The following is a 19077-nucleotide window of genomic DNA, read 5'->3' as shown; positions in this document are numbered from 1 at the left end:
TTTACAAGCAGTGATGCTATTTTACCAGGAAACGGATGAAAAACAATTGTTTTGAGTAGGTTTATCAGGAAATCAGTAGAATACATACTTCAGAAGAAAAACAAACGTTTATTTTGAATAATTTAAAATCCACATATTCAAAGTGGGAAACATAGGTAGGACCACTTCAAGTACCATCCATTCCCCAAGTAGCAGAGCATGTGCATTGCTGGGTTGGCTCCTAACTTTGTAAATATGTTTATTTTATTAAATAAAACTTTCTAAAATTGCAATGGATTAATTAAATCACTGGACTTGTTTTGGGTAAATTTTCAGGGTCAGAATCTACAACTCCTTCTAAACGTAGCTTTTAAAGCATGTGATGGACACTAGTGCCTAAACACTTTATCCACCCTCTGATCTACCAAATCTTCATATAGAAAAGGAGTCTGAATGACAATCGCAGGACAGCCAGTCCCAACGCTTTTGCTCCAGAGTCAAAATCTGAAGCGAAGAAGAGGAAAAAAGGGCTTGAAGCTAATTTTTCTCTGAGCCAAGTAGCACTGTAGAAACAAACTTTTCCTGCAGAATGTCCTTGTCCAGGTTCCTTCCTGCAAAACAAAGTGGATTTTAATAAAGTTTGGCCACACACAGATATGAAAAGTGTAGGAGTTTTTTCCACTGCAGATAAAATGCCTCCATTTACAGTAACGTCCTTTGGTTATTAATGACCAATAAGTAAGCTAGACAGAAAACTAGGACGCAAAGAAAATTTATGATTTTTTTTTTTTTTATAACCAGAAAAACAATTTTACAATGGTGAATAAACGTTAGTAAACTATCTCCATGTAGTCAATACTGGCACAGAGAATGATTTAAAAATCTATAACAAAAGACCATTTTAATCGTTTAATGCAACATGCTGAATTTTAAGTAGTAAGAAAGCAAAAATTGTGTTTTTCACTGATATGCAGTCAAAGTGATTTACAATAAAATAGATAAATAAATCAAAAGTAGGAGGAATCACAGTAAATTAAAGTGCTGTTAATACAAAATCAAGTTACAACACAGAATAAAGTAAACCGGTAGAGTAAAAATAGTTTCTATGAGCAAAAGTCTCAACATCAACAAAGTTGTTTTTACAGCTTTTCAAAGCAACCCACAGAGTCAGCTAAACACAGCTGGAGTGTGATACTGTTCCAGAGTGGTATGAGGTGCATAAACACAAAAAAGTGTGTGTGCGTCTTCACCTATAAAGACAAGCCGGTTTATTCGCGGGTTCTCCCAGAGCTGTTGCGTCTCATTCAGCTCGTACAGCTCGTGAACCCCCTGCAGCATCACTTGGTGGCCTTTATCTGCAAACGACACTATGCCCTGTAAAAAACACACCGGTGACACATTAACCACACATTTGGAACTGATTACAGTAGTTAATAAGGCTGACATTATTGATCACTGTCGCCACCGGGGTGTCTATTGTGTTGTGCTGTACCTTTAAGCGGATGACGCTCATCGGCTGCCCGTCTTTGTTACAGAAAATCTTTTCCCACAGCAGATCCTGAAACGGAGGAAAATAAATTCAAAGGACGTTGCCGTTTTGCATATAATTAGCAATAACAGCAGAGATATGAATGATGAAGAGCGTGTTCACCTGGATGAAGGCGTTCAAGGCGTCCTCAGACAAATCCCCAGCAATTTCAAAGGTCACAGTTAAAATACTCTGAGGATGCAACATACAATATCAAAATCAAACATATAATTAGAAAAATATTATTACTTTTAAAATTAAAAGTATATACTTCAAACATGCTTGGTTTCTATACGTTTGTGCCCTGAGCAGAACTGATGGGATTTACTTCAAACACAAATTCACATAAATTTTCAGTTTACTGAAACTAGCAAAGTCGTAATGAAAGCTAAACAAAAGAAGTGTTTTTCTAGCACCCAAACTGATGACTTTGTAAATGAACGTGAGAAACAACACGACCCCACGTGGCACCTGAAACCCAGCTCCACACTCCTTTTTTTTATCACCCCCCCCCCCTCTCTTTTTCCTCTCTCTCACACAGAAACACAGTCCCTCCCCTCCATACTTCCTCACAGCATTTAAAGGGCACTTTGCAGATATTTGAGGGGTTTTGTGTCAAAGTGTTAAAGTTATATACTTCCTTGTCTTTTAGTATAACAACAGAATAAGAGCATTCTCATTTACATGAAAAGAGCAACATGGGGGGAGAAGAGGTGGAGGGGATTGAGAGTGTGCCTGTTGAGCTTCATGCGGGAAAGGAAACCTGAGAGAAAAAGACAACAATGCTGTGATTTACCCACACAAATAACCCTAATCTCTCCTCATCCTGTGATAAAAGTTCATGGGTATAAAGCACAAGTGACAACAGAAAGAGACCTAATTGCTTAAAGGAAGCATACGATCTATTAACTGATGAGCATATCCATGTGAAACTAACCCTGGAAGAAACAAAGTTTTGCCAAATATTATTTAATATGAAAACAAATCAGCTCAAGAGACAATTGTGATTAGAGTTACACTTTATATTTTGTATTCATATCCAACATCCTGGATTCATAAATGGATTCTGTTTAAACAACTATAACGCCACAAAACGCAGAGAAGATTCTTGCCAGTGTCGTGATCATCTAGTCAACACACAATATTGCGTAAAATTCTTGAGCGACCCTCAAGTTCTCTATATATTTAGTTGTTCAGGCTTTCTGAAAGGGTTGCAAACGGCTGTTGTGTGCCAAATAGAAAGAACTGGGCTGAAAAACAAGTGGCAACAGGTCTGATGGCATGATGAAGCTTTGGTACAAATTCTCATCAGTGTATAAGGCAGAGGTCAGCAGAGAGATACAGCAGTGAGTGTTTACACGATGGAGGCTCTGTCATGATTTGGAGCTACTTTCCAGCCAGTGGTGTTGGGCATCATGTCAAAATTGATGGAATTACAAATGAAGGAAAGTACAGTGTGATTTTGATCCACCATGCAATACCATCTGGAAAGTATCTGATCGGCAACAGCTTCATTTTTTCAGCATGACAATGATCCCAAACACACTGGCAGTCAAGTAAAAGCATACATGGATAGAAAAGCACACACTAGAAGACCATTAGTCTTGGACTGGCCTCCCCAGAGCCCGGACCTCAATATTACTGAAGTAATGTGGAAATATTGTATTTACGTGCATGATTCAATAAATCACTGCACCTATTCCACATTTTCCTACCAAAATATAAAGAAACAAAGACCGACTTTCAACTTTTGCTCAGTACTGCAAGTCTGTCAGCTGTGAATGTTAAGTTGTGTATGACTCAGTCAGGGTTTGTTTAAAATGTCATAAAAAACATCAAAAGCCTCAAGTTGATCTAATCACAAAAAGCATTGCGCGAAGGGATTTTTCACTACAGTGAGACAGCCCAGGGGAATGCAGGGCAGAGTTTTAGCCTGAGGACAATGAAGCCCTCTTTCTCCCGTAGGAAATGATGTGTTGAAATAAATTAGCAAACAAAACAAGAAAAACTCCCAGTGGTGTACAAAGCTCAAGAACAGGAAATAAATCAACTGAAAGAGACAATACCTTGTCAAGATGTGCTCTTGTAGGTTTGACAAGTTGGAGTTTCTCTGCAAGACTTCGAGATAAGAGAAATTATGGTTTTACATAGATTTTTTGTGACACTCAGATAAAAACAGATAAAGTAAATCAACCTCATTTTTAAAATATTACAGTAGAGTATTTGCAGTTTTGCCTCTGTACGCCACCCCATTGGATTTTAAATGAAATGGTTGAAGTGCAGACTTTCAGCGTTTATTCAAAGGGTGTAACAAAACTACATCATGAACTATTTAGGAATTACAGACATTTTCTTTTCTTTTTTTCTTTTTTTACACAGCCTCCTGTTTTTCAGAGGCTTAAACATAATAGGACTGTCGAGTAGTTTCACAGCCAGGTGAGACCCGTTTTCTTATTATTTCATGACAGATTAAGCAGCTAAAAGATCTGAAGATGATTCTAAGTGATGAACTTTGATATTTGGTAACTGTACACTGGAAACTCTATATATGAGGTCCACAGTGCATGTCAGTAACCTGGTTTCAACCTAACAGAGCATCCAGAGCTGCTGAAGGCAGAAAAATCCACAAATGAGCAGCAACTGAAGGCAGCTGCAGTAAAAGCTTAGCAGAGCAGGGGGAGAAACAGTGTTGGGAGTTATTGACCAGTGTTTTTTAAATAAAAATTTAAAAAGTAATTACTTAAAAAAATTATTTCTTTGTCCAATTACATTTGAGCCTCTGAAAATGGGAGATTGTGGATAATATCTGTAATTCCTAAACAGTTAATGCAATAGTTTAACCCTATTGTTTTGACTTAAAGCCCACTGCAGTGGTGTACAGAAGCAAAATTTTAAAAAATCTAATTTAATCTAATTATATATATATACTCTTTGCATATTATGTTATGTTAGACCACCAATTACATTTTGTGCCTTTGGAGCTGCCTCTACTATTTTTGTACTGTGTGTCCTCTTCTCTGATAGCTGACGTTGCGGGACATTTAAGAACCTGTTTGTGTTGATCTCACACTGTTATTATTTTAAATTGGTAACAGTTATTCCAAGGGGTTTATTGCTTATTGCAGTGCTTCCTACTGCGGACAGTGGGATCCCCTCAATGGACTTTAAGATGAAGCACAAGTTATGAAGTTTGCTGCTATACTTGGAATTATTTCATTTCATTAAAAAAAAAAAAAAAAAAAAACACAAGCAGAAAAAAGAATTCACTTTTTCCTCCAGAGTTGGTCAGGAGTGATCAATAACAATCAAACACTGATGCTGAGCTCATAAGAAGCCACTGCTTTGTTTTTGAGGTTAACCAGCCAGACAGGTTTAAGCTTCTATCTAAAAATGGCATCTGGAAAAAATGCTTGGAACCATCTCCGTTGTCTCGAAAGCTGCAAAGTTTAATTCTGATTTTGTGGTATGTTTACTTTTATGTATTACTGCCTATTGCAAAAACATTATCATTATGGCCTTCATTATTAAATAAAGGTTAACCAACTGCAAATGTACTTGACCCTACTGATGACTTTTATCTGTTTCCTCCTAATCTTCTACAGAAAAGAAGTGGACTTTAGAGATTTCTTCTTTGTGTTTGATCTCAAAGTATAATGCAATGTATGCTGTGCTTAATTACAGCTCTAAACAGACTTGCAAAGGCTTTAGAAATGCCAATTAAATCCTACAGAACACCCACCAACACTTCCAAACAAACTACAGCCCTCGTGCCCCCACTTCTCCCTGACCTCACAAGGAGGCTAAATGTTGTGTCCAGCTGCTTGAGCCCTGCGTGCTGTTAGTGCCACACAGGCTGAGCGGCGGGGGGCCGCTTCAAACAGCCAGCATGGGATTGAAGGGAGGCGGGGCCCGTGATCTCAAAGGCAGGGGTAAAGGAGCTATCTTTTGGGACAAGGGAAACTCCTCGGGAGCCAATGGACACACACAGCACTAATCCTCTGCAGCTGGCCCAGAGACAGTGACTCGGGGCATGTAAGAGAGCTTTAACACATTCACATGAAGGGATGAACACTGATTCTTTTCATTATAATGGCATTCTACAGGGGATACAATGTGATGATCATCCTGTGGTGTAACAGAGGGATGCTCAATAAAAGAGTCTGTTAATTAGGGAGAAACATGGTCACCACGGTATCAGGACTGCTGGGTAGACAGTTCAAAGTAGCAGCAGAGGCCATCAGTGGCATCAAAATTATTATGTTTTTATCTTTGGACTGCAAGTTTTTGAGATGAGGACAACAGATATAAGTAGTGAGCAGTACATAAACTGGACAATGCATTAATAAAGTGCCAAAGAAAGATTTCAGCTCTGAAATGCTTTTATGTCAATATATTTTCTTGAATTTCTTTAGGGTTTCACGTCAGTTCTTATTCTCAGTAACATACCTTAAACACCTCAACATAAATATTTGTATCATCTTTAGTTTAAGCTTTATTTTGAAAATCTGTTTCTTCATATGAGGATGTCAATAATCATGCAGCACTTACACGTGTACCAGTTATCTACACTGATGTTATGTTTGGCTTTCAATAATAACTTGAGTTACATTAAACTGACTCACTTTGCTCCGTCCTTACTGTCGAAGGAATGCAGATCCAACACTTCAGAGAGATCAACCCTGCAGACAAAGATCACAAGTTATTTTATTTTATTCTTTAGTTTAATTTAAATTCCACACCAAGTTGAGTAATAAATCAATAAATTAAGCCAGACATTTAAACTTTTCTAAAACAAAGTAACCAAGTCAGCTGAATTAGGCACAAAACCCCCAAAAGTTTTGACAATGTTTTTTCGGTTAACCCCTCGCTGCATGGCGTCTTTCATCTGCTCACCCAGTTCTGAACTCTGAAGGAGTTATGCTTGTGTTAGCCAGATGCTACCTGGGTTCAATAACGCACAGCAGGGTGCGTGCGCACACATATTTGGATGCATGCGCATTCGCACATATGCAGACCTGGGGTCAGAGAGCAAAGCCTTGTGGGAAACTGGACACCACGCAGGGGTTTGGTGTTTACTCAGGTCACAGCAGTTTGTGTTTGTACATGTGCAAGTCACGTCTGAACAGCTTTATCTTTGACACAAAGATCTGAGCAGGAGTCACACCAAACACAGCAGGGGACCAGGCCACAGAGAAGCCACTTAACCCTTTCTCACAACACGATTCCCTATACCTTACCACTCACCTTGATCTTTGGGTTTCTATGATCTTGACGAGCCCATTTATAGACCTGAAGTCAGAGAAACCATAAACTTTACACATATCCACTCTACAGACACCTAAATAGGGAGATGACAACCAGGACAAAATATTGAATGCTGACCTGACAGTGTCTTTGACTTCCTTTAGTTCCTCCTCCGTCACCAAGTCTGTTTTGTTGATAATGGTCAAGTCAGCAACAGCAATTTGTCTGAAAGGATAATAAAGACAACGCTGAGTTCATGTGACAAGTGAACACGCACTTTAAATTTTCTATGACACCAACAACGGACAAAAAACAAAACAAAACCCACAAAGAAGTGTAGAAAACCTGACACACAGGTACACCTCAGTCCCATGAAGGTTCTTATCTATAATCAGATATTATGCAGTCATGATCTTGCCTGGCAACTGGCTAAAAGAGCATTTCTAGTATTTATGCACCTGCAACACCTTTCACAACATTAATATTTGATGTACATCTACAGAAGTTTTTAGTCAGTTTATTTTATATTAGAGAAGCAAGTGAACACAGTTGTTAAGACCAGTTCTTATTGGTTATCTCAAATTGCCAAAGTAAAATCTCAACTTCCTCCAACTTATCATTGCATCATCACCTCTGGATTAAACTACTGTAACTCTCTGTAATTTGATTGTGCACACATTAATCTCTCCTTTGCTTCCAGTTAGTCCTAAATATTGCTGCACATCTCTTTAACATGATCACATAACTCCAGTCTTAGCAGGTTTACACAGGGCCCTGCCCATTTTCGAATTGATTTTAGGATTCTTTTACTCACTTTTGGTGCTACTTCTTAACCAGCTGCTCGACTTATATAATGCTAAAACTGCATTTAGAACATCTAGTCGAGATATTTTTAAATCCCATCTTAAAATGAATGCTTTTACCATGGCATTTTTTCAAGCTCATTTTCCCATCAGGTGTTTTACGCTGTGGCGTTTGTTTGGTTTTTTCCAACTTGTTTTTAGTCAGTTTGACTGGTTTTGTTTCATTGATATGTGGTTTTATCTTGTTTGTTTGAAATTAACTTGTAAAGCACTTTGACCAACCTTGTTGCTTTCAAGTGTGCAACAGAAATAAAACCGACACTGACAACCACAAAAGTTAAGTTATACATGACCGGCAACCATCTACCGCACCTCTTTTCATTGTGATTAAGTGTGTCAATTTTCCAGCGGAAAAAAGAGGCTAAATAATACAGTAGCATGGGCATGTATTAGTAAGTCTTAATGTGTAGCAACGTGAAATGCACAGCAAACTCAAGTGAGACTTGAGCACTGTTTAGTTTAGAGGTGAATACACAAAGACAAAGGATGCAAAAGGTCACGCAACTGCTCTTTTGTCATCAGCATATTTGTTCAACGACAACAGCACACAGCTGCTGTAAGACACAAGCTGGGAGACAAACACAGAGCCGCGACGAGAGCAGAGTCCACATTGAGTCATAAAAGCTTGATGATGGCGATACTGTGCGGTTGGTTCTGTCTGTAATTTTGGGAAATCCACCCTATTCATGTCTGCACAGTAATTATAAAGTTTGTTAGCATAGCTTTGCAAAGACAATAAATGGCTCCTGCTTCCAAAGAAATTATTTAAAAAAAATACAGCCAACTTACCTGGCTGCTTCATTGACAAGTCCATCTGCTTTTTCCTCTGCTAGTTGCTAACAAAAAGTGGAGATAAGTTACAAATGCAACGTCAAAATGACAAATAATAATAAGAATTTAAAGGGGCTGCATTGCTCATGCTTTATGCGTTCTTTCAAGAATCAGAATAGCTAATATGTACAAAAATGTGACACTGAGATAGATAAGAAAGGCCTGCGTTTAATATCTGCAAATTAAGTGATTTTCTTAACACGTGGAACCACGGGAGATCACTTTCCATTTTCTTTTTATCTCCTCTTCTTGCTGGATGGGACACAAAAGACTGCACTGGGGGTGCTGCATTTTCCAAAACAGCTTAATATGTAATAACAGGGAGAGCAGGAGGTGTTAATCTGGGTCCTGACCCTTAGTGCCAGTGTGACATTAATCTGTCATCGGCTGAATCACCACAGCTTTGTCTCTAGAGGACTGAATGACAAAAAATGTATTAAATAAAACCTAATAGAATGACCAATTGCTGCTTTTATCTGACATCCTCTCTCCTGGGACTGAAAAGTCAGGGGCAGATAGATTTATATAAATTTAGGACAGACAGATATTTGATGAGATAGATGAAAGGAGAGACAGGTGAGTGGATGTGACATTCCTATTACATGGTCACATCTCTGATATCCATTACTCTTTCACTAAGATTTAAATCCCCTGTCTTTCTGTCAGGAGTTTCTTCACGTTGCCTTTGAGGAGAGGACAGCGCCTAGGCCATGAAATGTGTCACCTCAGTGAGTATGACACCTTCAAATTAGAGCCCATTATCTAGATGTCACTTGCCCCACTCCTTTTAAGTAGCACAAAGGGGGCAGGATGTGACTGCGTATCTATTGCTGTTTACTGCAGGTTAACAAACAACTGCATAAGTTTAGCACCAAAAAGTCACTAAATGAGTTTAGCTACTACTCAGAATTTGCACTGAAGCTGACTGACATGGTCAAGACTACAACTAACAGTTATTTTCTTCCTATTATTAATTATTCAGTGTGAAAGATCAATCAGAATGTCCCCACAATGCAAAGTGAACTTATTAAACAGTTCAAAATCTCCCAAATTATTAAACTCAAATGCTCATTGCAGACCGTTTCTTGAACATCTTGTCTGTCTTGAGTAATTATTTTAGTACTAAATGTCTCAAAGCTACTCAAAAGTACACAACACAAACCTGCAGTCCATACTTGGCATCAATGACAGTGACGATGCCTAGGAGAGACAAAAACACCACATATCGAGGATTAGTGAATTAAAGGCGAAACCACAACTTGTGCTTGTCCTCTCTGTGCAGCAGCTGCCTGTTGGTGTTTGGTTTTGTCTGTCTGAGCTACTTTGTCTGAATCATTTCGAGAACACTTTTGGTTTTGTAGCCTGTAACAACAGAGTAGACAGCTGAGTATTGAGCGTGAGAACCAAGGTACCATTTAAAGTAGACACAATTTGGCCAAGTCAGATACACTACATGGACAAAAGTACAGCTCCACCCAAATATAACACCTACAGGAACTGCTCACCCGTGAAAACCCATGCCGTGAAGCTCCCGGTGCACAGGTTTCATGCTGATGTTAATGTCAGTTATTGAGGCTGCATCCACCTCAGCACTCGCTGACCTGCTGCCAGTTGGTTGTTAAGCAGTTCCACTTTGCAATAACACCACATATGAATGAATGAATTCAGTGCGCTCTTTAGAACAACCCATTCTTTCATGTTTGTAAAGGCAGACCGCATGGTGAGGTGCTCTGTTTTATATTTATGTACTTTTGAAAATAGGACTGAGAAGACTAGAATTCAAGGATTAAAAGGTGTGGCCCAATACTTTTGTCGAATGTACGTCATCGCTATAAAAAAAATAAATAAAAAAAATAAAAAAAACACGCAGAATTTAAGCCAGTGTGATCATGTTTTTTAAAATCACATTTATTCTGCAATTTGAGCTTCATAGGCCCGAAAGAGAAAACCTAAATTTTAGCCTTTAAGAATATTTTAATTCCGTTCAAATTTTGTTTTTAATGGTACAGAACAGGTAGTAATAGTAGTAGTAGTTATACACATAAGGGACCAGAGAAGCTTAAGTAAACACACCAGAGTTTACATTAGGATCTTTATACTGACAACACTATTATCATGTTATTTGTACAGAATAATAAGATCTGTGCTGGGATTTTCAAATTAATCAACTCTGCAGTGAAAAAGTTGCAATTAATCAAATTCAGAACAATTTTTAACTAAAGAAAGTGTTTAGTGTAGTTAAAGGCTGTTTGCATGAGCACCAAACAGATAGAAATCCAGCTGTTTGCAGTTCTCTGCTCCGTGTGTGTGTGTGTGTGTGTGTGTGTGTGTGTGTGTGTGTGTGTGTGTGTGTGTGTGTGTGCGCGCGCGACACAGTGTGACATAGCAGAAACACGTGCAGCAGTACATTAACAGTGAAAGCAACTGCTAAAGAGTGTTAAGAGTGGAGGCTTTCACATTTACCTTACATGACGCAAGTGTGCATGCACCTGATGAAAAATACGTTTCTTAAACTATTTGGTTTTTAAACTGTTGCTTTATACTTTTAATTCTCCGTCTTTACAAACACAATAAAGGCAAACACATTCAAATGGAAAGACTTACAATATGTGCACGCAACTAGAGAAGGGTGCAATAAAACGTAAACATTTGAAATGTGATTTCACGCCTCACCAAAGACGCCATTATCTCTGTTTATCTCTATATAGGAAGTAGATGTGTGATGGGCTTTACAGCTGCAAAGTCAAAAAACCTGACAGACACAGCAAAAGCGCCAAAGTACAAACTTACATCATTACATATCTCTTACCGTCCAGATAGATGTCACTGCCAAGCTCTGCATCAACCCAGAACATGGAGGCCACAGCTCCTGTCAGAGGAAATGCAAAGTGTCTGATACCAAGGGCTAGATCCACTGACAATTTTCTTTCTGATTTATTTGAAAATGCTTTAGCTATCACAATTTCCACAGATTCAAGACATCTTAATAGTACGTCTTTTATTTGAACAAAAGAACCAGCAAATATGTAGTAAACACTTTAATTATTCTCACAAACCTTTCATGCATTTTTTGTCTGTGTTTTAAACAAAACCAATATCTGAAGCCTTCAGTTGTTCCTGTCCTTCTCGTACATTTGACTTGTTTCTATTTTCCTGAGGACGTGGTTATTACAAGACCCTCTGTTACCATGCCAGCCACCGCTTGTTCACATAGCTCCCTTTGTCTAAGTGCCAAGCCAGAATAAGAAAGCATTGTAAATATTTGATGCACGTGTAATGAAAACACTGTTTTTGAGTGGCATGTTTCACATAACTCATCCAGCCTCTTCTTGAAAGAAATGAGATAATCCCCTTGGGAGTCTTTATGACTGACAGCACTGCCAGAGCCAATGACAGACCTGTCCTCGTCCGTAACAAGCCAATGACGTGGCAGAGACGCGAGCCCTAGACCCACTCTGAGCGTGCTCAGTTGGTTCTGTCTTTTGTGTAAGCCATTAGCGCCTGACACCTGTCATTTAGTGGCACATCCCAAATGTTATAGCACTCACCTTGTTATAGCCCAACACTGATTTTGTGATTCAAGCCTAAGCAATGAATGGATAGCAATACTATCACAGCAGTTAGTTATAAAATGGTAAACTTGAGATGAATATCCCTAGTAAACGTCTTAGTGCAGTGGTTAATACATTTGCTCGGCAAGAAGAAGCTGGTTCAACTGGGGTTGCATCAGGAAGGGGATGTGGTGTAGCAAGGCAGAGAGAGACACTGTTACCATAACGATACAGAAACCTAAATAAAGAATTATGGTTCACTTTTTAACCCTCTCAGGCTCAAATTAAACTTTTTGTTGCTAATGCACAACCAAGTCCTGCAGTGGTACTTCTGAATAAAATAAAATCTCATAAAATATGTATGTGGGGTAATCAGGTTGTTAGTTTTTAACTGTTGCAAATCTGCAACGCCCACCTTGAGAGGGTTAAAACTTCTAGGCAAGAATTTTATCTCCCTAAAACAGATCGTTTAGCCTGTCAAAACAGTACTGGAAGTAGACTGACATTAATTTAGCACTACTCTAGCCTTACTGACCAAAGCCATATTTAACCATACATGCAAACAGTGCATTCAAACACAGAATAAATCTGTGCAAGCCAGAGGAAACCCACGCAAGCACAGGAAGAACAAAAACCACAGAGATAGGCCCGAGCTGGCCAAGACACTAGAATCAACCATCATCCCTTGTTGGTTCTAGTTTACACCAATCTTTACCTTTACATGACTTGAAAAACTTTAACTGGTGTGTTCAACTTTCTCTAGCATTCAGGATATAAAACGTAGCAGCTGAAATTGTGAATTTAAGATTTATGATAAAAATCAATCAATAACCGACTGGCAGACACAGAGACTGCGAAAAAATAAGATCTGACGTTCATGACATGACATCTGTGTGTGTGTGTGTGTGTGTGTGTGTGGGGGGGGGGGGGGGGGGGGGGCTGTAAAAAAACTGCTTCCAGCCCACACACACCACCTGGTGGAACAGCTGGTGACTGAGGTTTCACAGAACCAGCAAATAACTGAATGTTTGCTGCCTGTGCTGCAGATTAAAATCAGCTACAAACAAACACACATATATGCTCAACATATTCTACCTTCTCCAAAAAAATGAAAAAGTATGTTACCTGGATCAGCAAGTCCAGTGGTTTCTAACAAGATGTAGTCAAACTTTCCTTTCTTCTCCATCAGGTTTTCAATGGCTTTGAGACCATTGTCCCTTAAAAAAAACAAAACAAAAAAACCCAATGACCAATAACTAAAGACAGCTTATATTTAACTTGCCAATTGACATCCTATCGTCTTATCCAAGAAAACACAATACAAACTCTTATTTGACAAAACAGCCAAAATCAAGGACTGAATACCCGCTCATTTATGTTTATATTTTTATATATATTTTCAATCATCTCTACATTACAGAGCAGTGGAGGCCACATGAGAAACTGGGTTTTGCTGTGGAGGGCCACACCAAAAATGGGGAACTCAATTCTGCTCAATAGTCATTTTATCTTTTTATAAACTGCCACTGATAAGATGCTCTGATCAGGCCCCAACGGAGGCCAACTGGGAAAATTCACTGGACACCCCTGTTATAGAACAATACCATATACAAAGAATTATGAATGTAGGATATAAGGTAAGTTCACATATAAAATATATGAAACATATATCACTTCTTCTTCTTCTTTAGGTTTTTCCCTTTAGGGGTCTCCACAGCAGATCGTCTGCCTTCATTTCACCCAACCCTACCATCCTCCTCTGTCACACCAGCCCTATATATGTCCTCCTTCACTACATCCATGAATCTTCTCAGTGATCTTCCTCTTTTCCTCCTGCCTGGCAGCTACAAATGCAATCTCCGACTACCTCACCGACAGACCACAGTACGTCAGGCTGAAGGACATCACGTCTGACACAGTGGTCAGCAGCACAGGAGCACCACAGGGAACTGTGCTGTCCCCTCTTCTCTTCACCCTGTACACCTCTGACTTCTGCTACAACTCTGAATTATGCCACATTCAGAAGTTTGCAGACGACACAGCCATCATGGGGTATATCTGGGATGATCAGGAAGAGGAGTACAGAAGTCTGGTGAGGAACTTTGTCGCATGGAGTCACACAAACCACCTGCAACTCAACACCTCAAAGACTAAGGAACTGGTTGTGGACTTCGGGAGGTCTAGAGCAGGTCCACTGCCGGTTCAGATAGAGGGGGAGGAGGTGGAGGTGGTCAACAAGTACAAGTACCTCGGGCTGTGGGTGGACAATAAACTGGACTGGTCATGCAACACAGAGCACCTGTATAAAAAAGCCCAAAGCCGACTGTACTTCCTCAGGAGGCTGAGGTCTTTTAACATCTGCAGGAAGTTCCTGAGGATGTTTTACCAGTCGGTGGTTGCTGGAGTACTTTTCTATGCTGTGGTGTGCTGGGGGAGCAGCACAGCAAAGAAGGACTCATCCAGGCTGGAGAAACTGATCAGGAGGGCTAGCTCTGTGGTCGGCATGAAGCTGGACACTCTGGTGACAGTGGCAGAGAAAAGGACATTAAAGAAACTGATGGACATTATGGACAATGCCAGGCATCCTCTGCACACGGCCATTAACAACCAGAAGAGTCTGTTCAGTGACAGGTTGCTTCTCCCAAAGACAAGAACTAACAGACTTAAAAACTCCTTTGTCCCACACGCCATCAGACTGTTTAACTCCTCTCTGGAGGGGAGAGGGAGGGGAAACAGGAGGACAAAGGAGGGGGGAACAACTAAGCTGTAGTGCCTCTTCACCTCACTGTACAATACCTTTTGTGCAATACTTTTGTAAATAGTCAACGGTGCAATAGACTCAATACTTGAAATGTGCAATTCACTTGTATTTTTATTTTTATTCCTATTTATTCTATTTATCCCCTTCGTATATTTTATTTATATTGTCTCTGTATTTATATATATATATATGTGTGTGTGTGTGTGTGTGTGTGTGTGTGTGTGTGTGTGTGTATTATATATATATATATATAATATTCTGTAACTCTGTAACTTCTGTCGGTGCTGTGCTTTTTTGGAAATCGAATTTCCCAGAGGAACCCACCCGAGGGATTAATAAAGTTCTATCTAATCTAATCTAATATCCTTAATCCAACATATCTACTATCCCTCCTCTGCACATTTCCAAACCATGTCAGCGTCACCTCTCTAACTTTAACACTAAAACCCATTCCTAATCCTGTCCATGTTGGTCACTCTCAATAAATACTTTTGCAAAAAGTAACAATAAATATATAAAACAATTCAAACTGGTCAAGTGATACAGCACTTAATCTTCCTGTTGGTCAAATAAGCCTTACAGACACAACAGATGTATTTTAGTTTATTTAAAAAAAACTATGCTCACAAATTATACCCTCACTGTACGCACAAATCAGTCCCACATCCTCCTTCACGCTTTGTGGTCGGAAACGCACACTTTGTGACTCACAAAGAAACCACAACTGAAGGTAATTCATCAAACCAAAGTCCAGGTTTCCACAGGTCTAATGTCACAGTTTCTTTGCGACAGTTTGATGATGAAGACAGGATTCACAGAGTATCCTCTCGCAAGTTTATGTTAAGGTGACGCTGACCGGACGTTGCAGGCATTGGTGTGGGCTCTGATCTAAGACTGCAATAACTGGGGACTAATGAAGCTGGAAACTTGAAAAGGACTGTTTCTGTAAACCCACACAACATGCTGATGGTCTAAAGAACATTATGATCGCAAGAAATCACACTAAAAAAAACTACATATAGCACATATCTAGTAATTATTTCCTATGAATATCTTATGTAGCTGGTTAAGATGCTGAAGTAATGTAAAAGGTGACACCTTCAGAAATTCAAAATTTGTAACATATTTTTTCTTCGCAGACACTTTTATTCATGATCCTCTTTGTATTATTTCATATTTCAATATCTTCAGTATTCCTCTATATCTGACAAAATGTGAATGAGAGGATAATTTATTTATTTATTTTTTGATCGTGGGACCCATAGTGCCAGAAATTATACATGTGTTTAAAAATCATTGCATAATAATATCCCTGAAAAATCAGAGTGAAACTATGAGTTTTATCGGAGATGGCTGTCACACTGAAAAGAAATCTCATACTTTTCCAATCTCACATAAAAATGCACCAATTATTACCACAGTAGTAGTATTATAATGTCTTATTAGAAATAGAAATGAGTCAAAATGTATATTCTTAATGCTAACTCAACACTAAATGGGCTTTAGCTACTCTACATACTTGACAGAGCAGCAGAGGCAGCCGTTCCTCAGTTCTAGCCACTCCTCGTATAGCTCTCCTGCCTGACTCACTGCAAGGGACTTCTCAAGGGCACTGCCTGCAAGAAGAGGAAAGATGAGCGATTCACACCTAGAAATTTATACCAATACATTCAACATTTACAAGATCTATAAAGATGTCAAATGAGGTTTTCACACCAATCAAACTAATAAAAACACAAATGTAAATAGGCTAAACTACAAAACTGTCCACTGCTTGACTGAACATAAATGAAGGCAACAATGCCATACTTCAAATGCAGTTCCTAACTTTAAAAAATCTAGATGAAAAACTTTGGCTTTTTGTATATCAGTGTAAGTTTGTTACTGTGCTGCCCTCTAGTGGAAATCAGAGGAAATAACAACAACAATCATTCACCTGTCACCAAGAAAACAGAACAAAACAGGCAAAAATAACGCCTGCTTTTGATTTCTCTGAGGCATATTAACGGTTTACTACCTTCTCCAAATTCATTTAGTATGACAGCAATCCGCTTGTTGTGTTGTTCTGTAAGGATATAGTTCAGGAGTGTAGTTTTTCCAGCACCTATGAATAAATAAATACAGAAACATATAAGGAGTGATATTAGTACCATACTTATGATGTAACACAGGCTGAGTAAACAATACCCTGCAGCTTAGTCTCAGATTATAACTCTTTTATAAGCTCATTAAAGCAGCTCGTAATACAGATCTCGCTCACCAAGATAGCCTGTGATGATAGTGACCGGTATTTGCCCTACGGGAGGACCCGGCTGTGTGTCGATGGGCACCAACTCTGGGCAATCATCATCCTCATCCAACATCATGCCAGAAATTATGTTTTAGGTGCACAAGGTTTATCTGACCTGACCAATAAGCACAAAACACATATTGCTGAAGATATGCACAGTAAATAATAATAATAATTACTTAGTACATCTGGAGAAAAAGGTTAATGACATTAGTTAAACAATATGCCGAAGAAATCCATGAATAAAAACATAACTCAGGCACATTTTCTTCAGTTGTGTCATAACACATGACTGAACAGGCCTATGAGAATTTTTTAGAAAGGGACTTACTGTATAATAGAGAAATGTTTACAAGTCTAAACAAACCAGCAGATGTAATGTTCTCCACAGTTTTACCAGAACAGCAAAAGTGACATTCACTGAATTATACAGTTGTGATCAAAAGTTTACATACACTCGTCATGATTGTTCAACATACATCACCAACTACTTTAAAACACAAGAAGTAGGTGCACAAGTTTGAGTTCATTTAGGAATTTCTCAAATCCACACAGGGAAAAAATTATACAAACAGATTTAAATATAGATGTGTACCCAAACTAATATTTTTAAATACCCCTTAGCAAGTTGCACTTGACCAGATTCTTTTGTTAGCCATCAACAAAGTTCTGCCACAGTTCCTATATTTGACTACTCTTCTTGGCAGAATTGGCAGTTTATTTAAATTTGCTGGTTTCCTGACACTTCTACCACTTATAATGAGCCATGATTACTGATGGGAAGTTAGCAGGCATTAGTCTGATCTGGTTAAGACATTTTAGAGCCTTCAGCGCAACTTACTAACAGACTGAAGTCAGTGTATGTAAATATTTGTGTGGATCAGAGAAAATCCAAAATAAATCCATACTTGTGCAACCAATTCTTCTTTGTTAAAGTTACTAAAAACGTATGCTGCATAATCATTCAACCTTAAAAAAATTAATAAGAAATAAATTTAAATAAAAAACCCTTTCAAGAAATCATCAAAAATCTAAAATTACTGCTACATTCATGCCCACGATGAGTGGATCTGTCCACAATCGTACGAGCCACCAGAATCGCCTGTATAACATAATGAAGAATAACGAGGAGGAACCGTTGTCTCTCCTACCTGCTGAATCACAATGACAACAGAAACAACCGGACTTCCTTCGAGTTGCTATGAATTAATTAAAAGGCTGTTCTTCATAAAATTGCAAACACTTGAAGTTTCGTCAAAAAGCACTCGTCTCCACTGCTGTTGATTAGACAGCGTGTTACACCGTCTACACTCCGCTCAAATCCTGAAGCAAGGACAAAGTTCCGCTTTTGCTACCAGCGATGAACTCAACAGGCAGAGTAAACGCTAAAGGTGGAAATTACAAAGAATAAATTACAAAGAAATTCTTTTAAACATTTAAAACTTTTTTTTCATTAAAATAAATACGCTAACGTGTGGTTTCTCTCGGCTCTAGAGACAGTTTCTCTACACGGACCTGGTCCTGGTTGATGGTGGCAAACAACCACACGGTGGGGACAAAAAACAGTTCATGACAAAGCGTGTCACATGGGCAGATTTTTATAAAGGAAACTTTTAGATATAACATATAATAGTAGCATTAATACAGTGCAACACATTTATGATTCTGTATATTGGATTAATACTGTTTTAGTATTCTATAAAAGGCCGCTGTATAAGGAATATGGAGTCAGCTGCAACAGCTTCCCACGTTTATTTTTCGTTTATCAACTGTCTTCAAAAGTTTGAGTTTGTGAAATTTATAGAGAGGCTAAATATCAGACATCACCCAGGATCACAATGTGATCCCCTGTGTTACAGATATATGACAGAAAACAGATATTACAACTAAAAATTTAAAGCCACAATTTACTTTAACTTCTCCAGATCGATAAACCTTCAAACATTACTGATAGGACACTTGTCAATAGGAAACATTTTTATATTAGGCTCAGTTACTTAAATATTGCATTTAGTCTTTTATTTACTTTC

The 19077-nt window shown here is 38.6% G+C and overlaps 1 protein-coding gene across 1 annotated transcript; it reads right to left on the bottom strand.

Moving 5' to 3' along the window:
• Positions 1-88: 88 nt before the first annotated feature.
• cbwd (COBW domain containing) lies at positions 89-18537 on the bottom strand. Its single transcript, XM_082555174.1, has 16 exons — positions 18199-18537; positions 17018-17162; positions 16775-16861; positions 16277-16373; positions 13122-13213; positions 11255-11314; positions 9608-9645; positions 8404-8450; positions 6890-6976; positions 6752-6796; positions 6130-6186; positions 3574-3625; positions 1631-1699; positions 1472-1537; positions 1230-1353; positions 89-590 (listed from the first exon to the last, which is right to left on the bottom strand). Exons 2-16 carry the CDS (start codon positions 17121-17123, stop codon positions 517-519), a joined length of 1101 nt encoding a protein of 366 aa, XP_082411300.1. The 5' UTR covers positions 17124-17162; positions 18199-18537; the 3' UTR covers positions 89-516.
• Positions 18538-19077: the final 540 nt, after the last annotated feature.

Source organism: Aulonocara stuartgranti (genome assembly GCF_965226115.1).
Source record: "Aulonocara stuartgranti genome assembly, chromosome: 12".
Taxonomy (NCBI): Eukaryota; Metazoa; Chordata; class Actinopteri; order Cichliformes; family Cichlidae; genus Aulonocara; species Aulonocara stuartgranti.
The sequence above is the reverse complement of the archived record's forward strand: the minus strand, read 5'-3'. Positions and strand labels throughout refer to the sequence as shown.

Bases quoted from the DNA above. Each gene is read 5' to 3' on its own strand.
- cbwd (XM_082555174.1), bottom strand. From the start codon at position 17,123: ATGATGTTGGATGAGGATGATGATTGCCCAGAGTTGGTGCCCATCGAC. The intron at 11,315-13,121 runs GTAACATACTTT...TTCCTCTGACAG, and splicing joins CACTGGACTTGCTGATCCAG to GAGCTGTGGCCTCCATGTTC. The intron at 1,538-1,630 runs GTGAACACGCTC...CCTCCGTTTCAG, and splicing joins CCTTGAACGCCTTCATCCAG to GATCTGCTGTGGGAAAAGAT.